We start from the raw sequence: 6,371 nt of genomic DNA, 5'->3' as shown, positions 1-6,371 counted from the left end.
GACCTTCTCCTCCATAGCAGCCCAGTGCAGTGGTGGGCAATCTTCTGCTTCATTGTGAGAGATTGTCTCTGCGGTGGCCAGTTCCAAGCCTGGTGGCAACTTCATGGTTGGCTGTTGCACCTGTGTTTCCCTGGTGTATGTACCTTACTCCATAAGGTATTACCCTGAGAATAGATTACATTAGGCTCTGAAGATGGTGGCTTCAGTTGGACCTCCTAACACTGTGTCTGGAAAAAGGTGATAGTGGTACTTTTTAATGAAACTAAAAACAGGTGTACATGAGAGGATTAGTGATGGGGTGAGCTGTGAGTCCATCAAAAATCAAGTTATTGCAGGTGGGTTGGGAGCTTGAAACAAGAGCCTCATGTGCTTCAAAGATATTAGCCCACTCACTAAGCTCAGACTCAAGGAACAGTGGAGCACAGCAGTTGTCAGCCAACTCAGTAAGCACTTCAGGTGGAAATTGCTGAGGAGGGATAGTGAAAGGTGCTCCTGATATGGTTTGTGTAAGTTGTGATATTGTTTGGTAGGGTGTGTGCAACTTAGTGAGGAGGAAGGGGAGCAAACCAGTCAGAATGGATGTGAGAAGCTGGTATGGCTCAGAGTAGGCTCCTTGGGTGTGGTAGGCTTTGTCCCAGATCACTGGTTTGCCTGAAGCATCACAGAAAAAATGGAAAACATGAGGGGTGGAGTGACCAGTCAGGCCATGCATGTTATTTCCAAGCCAGCTCTTCCAGTCCCAAACAGTTTCAAGGGTATGCAGGGAAGGAGCTGGGCTGGTGGATCAGTAAGCCTGCTCAAGAAAACCAGAAAGTTGACTGAAATTTGAAGATGAAGTTAGGAAGGTGAACAAAAAGGGGCAATCATTAATGCTGACAGAAAAAACTGATGTGCATTGGGGTAATGAGTTGACAAATAAAAAACCTGATGTGCATTGGGAAAACAATCAACACAAAAAAAGAGTGATGACCATTACCTTGGGGTGTGAATGGAAGAGGTATGGAACTTTGTCTGAGCAGTGGAGAAGAGCTGGTTGATGTCTTCATGTGTATGCCCAACCAACAGAAAGCTCAGGTAGACCTCTTGGAACATATCCAGGCTGACCAGGAGACTGAGGAAGGCAAGCATGAAGACATTCTTGTTCTCAGCAGCACAATTGTCAGCCTGCAGGTAGAGGATAGAAGGGCTAGTGTTGGAGGCAGTGTTAGTCAAAAGGTGAGTTTGGATGTGGTGAAAGAGTGTGGAGATGACAAGGTTAGCATCTTTTGGCCAAAAGGGCTGAGGGTGTAGAAAGAGGTGTTTGCCATGGCTGTGGTCAATGAGACCACCAAGAACCATGGTGAACTGGTTGCCAAAGTGCATCAGGCCTTTGGCACAGGAGTGTGGGTGGGGAGAGGGAGTGGGTTAGAGTAGTCAATGATCAGGCTCATGTAAAGACTTGGTTGACTTGTTGCTTGGTGGCATTGGTCCTTGTAACTGAGGCGTTCTGCAGAAGAAAGAGCAAGGTGGTGAGTCCATGCACTTGCAAACTGTGCTGCCTCAAGAGGGCTTTTTGGCTCTCAAGCATTGCTGTGCAAAGTCAATGCAAGCAGAGCACTTGCTAAGGCATGAGTTCTTAGGCAACTTCACATAGGCAAAGTGGGAAGCCATGTGTTTGAGCATAGCAGAATAGGTGAGCACAGGAACAGTAGAGGGATGAGCATTGGCACACATAGAGTGCACTTCTCACCAAGTCAAAGAAATAGGTAAGTGGATGGTGGCATCAGGAAGGTTATCTCCAATCACATCAAAGAAAGTGGTTAGCCATAAGTGGGTATTGGAGGTGGCATTTGAGGGACGTTGCTGTCCTGTGGTGTTGTGTATTGGGACACACCCTCCAGAAATGAATATCTGTTTAGCAGAACGCCACTTCTTCCTGCTGAAACCATGCACCTTGTAGAGCAGCAATGTGAGGTGGGATAACAAATGTAAGGCCACAATAAAAAGGGTTGGCACCTTTTGGAAAGCATTCAAACACACTGGAGAACCATTGAGTCACAACTTGAAGTGGCACTCAGGTAGTGTTGAGACACAGCTGGCTGACATGATGTTGATGATGAAGGTGGTGCAATCACATTGAGATCTGCAAAGGGTTGTGTGATGTTGAGAATGTCAGCAAAGGAGAAGTTAGCAAGGCATTTCTTGCAACAACAGAATGATGCAAGAACAGTATTGATGTGAAATTTCACAACCTGTTTCCAGTCCCTCCAATTAGAATTTAATGTGGACAGCTTTTTTTGTAGACCTTCACTACCTATAAAATGTTGAAAAACCTGTTTTGATCATTTTGTTGTACCACCCATGTTCAACACACACTTCCTTACAATGTCTTCTTGCCAAGCTGCCCCAGGCCTTCCCAACTTCTTGGCCATGTCAGCCACTGAGAACTTGTGGTCATTTGAAATGAGAGGTCCAGTCATTTTGAAAAGCGATTTTGTTTGTGAGTTTAACCTCATAAAAATGGTTTTGATAACACAAAAATGGTTTTATTTTAACAATAACATCACAAAATTGGATGCATCTTGAGATATGGCAGATCAAAATTCCATCATAATGAGAGATGTGATACTGTAACTGGGCCAGCAGTCAAAGTCAAGTTAGTTTGGTGTGGTTGGCATAATGTGAGGATTACTGGGGTAGCCAGTGTTCTTTATTTTATTGGCATGGTGGCAATTGTCATTGAGCACACACCTAGAGGAGGAAGCTTTTTTTGATGAATTGGGAAGTGAACAAAGGAGTTTATTTTAAAAGTTGGAACGATTGGAAAGACAGAGTTTAGTATTCACTCCTATCCACATCAGAACCAGAGTGGAAAGGGGAAAGTGACCCAAGGTCAGGCAGTTGGTCAATGTCAGAGTTGTGGCTTCTGTCCCTGCTCTGGCTCCTGCTCCAGCTCCTGCTCTTGTGGTGCTTGTGTTGTGATCCACAGCTGTGCTTGTGGCAGTCATTGTGGGCACTGCTGCGTCTGTGGGCATGGGTGTTGGTATCCTCATGATCTCAATGCTTTCTCTTGTGCAATGGTTCCAAGCAAGGGGTTGTGGAGAGCTGGGACTGCTGTTGATTTTGAGAGTCAGTGATATATTTCATCACATACACATACACAACGAAAAAAGGGCATGGGTGAATGAAAACCTGCATAGGGGTGCTAGCTGATGCCATGGAAGAGTGGGGTGAAGGTCAAGAAGAAGTTGAGGTACTGGATGAGGTGAGTTGATGCACCACAGTCCAGGCTGCTGTAATCCAGGATGCAATGTCAGATGGGTTGGAGTGAATGAGGATGCTGTCAATAGCACTTCCAATAATGTTGGTCTCAGTTTCATTCAGTTGCACAGAAGCTCCATTGATGTGGTAGCTGAAGTTGAGATGGAAGCAGGCATGAAGTGGAGTAGCACAAAGTGGAGTGTAGTTGAGATTGCTTCATGCTTTGGTGCTGGAGGTGTAGGCAGTGAGGACAAGCTGATAGAAGACATGACCTATTGTTGGTAGGAAAGCAGGTGAGAAGAGCATGTCCCACCAAGTTACATGAACAAAATACATACTCAGTTGATGCACTTGAGGAGCAATGTGGACCCACTTTGGGTTCCACCTCTTGATGAGGGAGGGCTTCTTGTAGGCCATGAGCTTGGGATGGTGATATCCTGGACCAGCAGCGACTCTGGATTGAAGGTATAGGACTTGTTCACTTGACCAATGAAGATAGTGTAGAGGCCTGCATGAGTATTGTGTACATGTATGCAATGAGTTGTCAGCATATTTCTAAAAAGGAGTAAGCTGTGGAAGGGGTAATGAAGAGCAATAAGTCATTGTGTATGTGTACATGATGCAATGTACCATTGTGTTGGACCCCTCTGGCACTCTTGGAGTGGATGTTGGGGATGCTCCCTGAGATGAGATGCAGAAGCTGCCAGGGGCTATTCTCCTTGGCAAGGAGGTTGAGAAGAGCCGCCATTTCCAGCACATTGGTTGTCAGGACAGCAGCAAAGCAGTCTGTGTGGTGAGACAGGTTAGTAATCAAACACATGAGCCTTGATTTGGAGAGCAGTCATACCACATCAATTCAGATTGGTGTAACCCATCATCTGGTTCAGCCTGTGCTGATCCCAGTGGTGAGTGGATGCATCAATGGAGATGTTGCACAGGATGATGTCAACTAGCTTGGGATTTGTGTGAGTGACCTGGAGCTGTTCAATGCACTTGTGGAGGAGCTTCTGGTCAGATCTGGTTTCATTGTGTGTTTGTGCTGGTTTGAAAGGTTCTTCTGCTGAGTCAGTGGATTTCCTCTTACCTTTTGCTTTATGTTTCTCCTTTTCTTCAGCTTTTTCCTTCTCCTCTTTCTCCTTTTGAATCCTCTCTTGCAACTCTTGGATAATGTCTTCAATTTTGATGTGTGGATTGCTGAGGATCAGAAGAAGTTGCTCCTGGTCACAGGCAATGTGATGATCCTAATGTAAAGCAAGCAATTAGATTGGCATATATTGACTGCAATTCAATGCATACATGTACATGATAAAAATAATGGAGCATATATTGACTACAATTCATTGTGTATGCGTAGGAGAACATACCCACTCTCCAGTAGCCACCTTGTTCTTGAGGTGGATGAAGTCCCTATCCATGAGGTGTGTAGCCACCTTTCTTGCCTTGCTCAGGAACTCAACACATCTCTGGCAGGCAATGAGGAGCTCCTTGAAGGCTGGAAGAGAGTACAGTCAGCACAATGGGATAGTTTTAAGAAATACTGGTGGGGAGCATACCATTCTTGCTGATCTTGTACTTGTTGCCTGCTTGGATCTGCTTGTGCTGTTCAGTTGAGATGTGCTTGAGGACATGAAGCAGAATTGGATCAGAAATCAAGTGATTGCAAAGATAGAGGGGTGTGATTGGCATGGGTTCTTTGGATTCAGCATACAAATTCTCAAGGTAGGCAGCACTCTTGGGCCAACTGTTGACATTGAGGAACTTCTTCATGATGCCAGTATAGTTGTGCAGATTTTCTTGTAGCTTCCTCTGTTCTGCCTTGTTGAGCTTCTTAGCCTCAGGCTGCATGAAATAGTGGAGTTAGAAAGTGTTTGGAAGTTTGTAATTTTCTGTCACATACACATACATGATGAAATGTACCATTGAGCTGATGAGCTTCTTCCAGTCAATGGCTTGCTCGCCTTGAGTAGTGGTCCAGAACTTGTCAGTGCATAGGGTGTCATGGTACTGGAAGAAGTCCTCCCACTCATCCTTGTCAGCCTCGTTGTGCATGTGGTTCCAGCCCCACATGAGGATGTGAATGTTGTCTTCTGAGACCTTGTTCTGGAAATGGAGAAAGGGTATTAGTTGGAGCAGGGACATCATCAAAGTGTGGGCTAGGAGGAGATGAATTAGCAAACATTCTATTGTGTATGTGTACACAATAGAATGTCCTGCAGTTGTGGTGCATAATTGGCTTCACAAACAGCATGAAAAGCATACCTCCTTCATCAGTCGCCATGGCAGTTGGCAGGGTTACTTGCTCCTCTCTGGCAGATGTTGTTTGGGCTGTTGCATCAACCTGAAGAAAGTACAGGATTGGTGAGATTTATAAAGGACCTCATTTCATTTGAAATCAAACACACTTACCTCTGGTGCTCTGAGCAAATCTTGTGACATCTCTGTGGTGGAGCTGGCTCCAGTGGTGCTATTTTTTTCAGCTTCTTGCTCTTGAGTCTCAGGTATGGTCTGCTGAGAGTCAAGAACAAGCTTCATTGATGAGAATATATCAGTTGTTCTATCATGTACATGTACACAATAAATTACTTATATAAAATGGTGGTTATAATTGATTATAAGAGTCAATATTGTTGAATAGAATGTAAATATGGAGTATAATGAAACAACTGTTATTATGATGAGACAACACTGTGAAATGAAAGGATGGCATAAATTAGTTTTATTGTATATTTAAAATGATATTTCATCATGTATGTGTACATGATGAAATTGTGTCTATAAATGCTAATAAGATTTCATCACATACATGTACACAATGGGATGGTGCATACCAATTCAGTCAGTTTTGCCTTGTTCTTCTCCACCTCTGCCACACTTGTGAAGTAATTCTGAAGTGGAAGACACATGATTCAATTAAATCACATTACTTTCATTAAACAAACTGTGCTATTGATGTACTGTGTGGGCACAGCTGAAGCAGTGGAAGCTGGATCACCTCAAGCTTGTTGAGGTGGAGTGGAAAGCTTATCACCTCCACCAACAGGAGGCTGTTGCTGATCCCAGTGTGATGTTGTCAATTATCATGGACAGTTTGACTGATGTCATTCTACCTCTCCTAGTGTGTGCCTGGAAAG

At 44.3% G+C, this 6,371-nt stretch overlaps 2 protein-coding genes across 2 annotated transcripts; both read right to left on the bottom strand.

Moving 5' to 3' along the window:
- Nucleotides 1-972: 972 nt before the first annotated feature.
- Nucleotides 973-1,362, bottom strand: ACA1_083320 (uncharacterized protein; the record flags this gene model as incomplete). The annotated part of the gene is made up of 2 exons (XM_004352580.1): nt 973-1,164; nt 1,336-1,362. 2 exons carry the CDS (start codon nt 1,360-1,362, stop codon nt 973-975), a joined length of 219 nt encoding a protein of 72 aa, XP_004352632.1.
- A 2,094-nt stretch (nt 1,363-3,456) lies between these two features.
- Nucleotides 3,457-6,143, bottom strand: ACA1_083310 (uncharacterized protein; the record flags this gene model as incomplete). The annotated part of the gene is made up of 9 exons (XM_004352579.1): nt 3,457-3,512; nt 3,579-3,677; nt 3,871-4,026; nt 4,325-4,457; nt 4,605-4,732; nt 4,794-5,079; nt 5,158-5,340; nt 5,647-5,748; nt 6,069-6,143. The coding sequence occupies 9 exons, from the start codon at nt 6,141-6,143 to the stop codon at nt 3,457-3,459; spliced, it is 1,218 nt and encodes a 405-aa protein (XP_004352631.1).
- Between the last annotated feature and the right edge of the window lie 228 nt (nt 6,144-6,371).

This window comes from Acanthamoeba castellanii (assembly GCF_000313135.1).
Source record: "Acanthamoeba castellanii str. Neff unplaced genomic scaffold scf7180000084627, whole genome shotgun sequence".
Classification (NCBI taxonomy): Eukaryota; Discosea; order Longamoebia; family Acanthamoebidae; genus Acanthamoeba; species Acanthamoeba castellanii.
The sequence above is the reverse complement of the archived record's forward strand: the minus strand, read 5'-3'. Positions and strand labels throughout refer to the sequence as shown.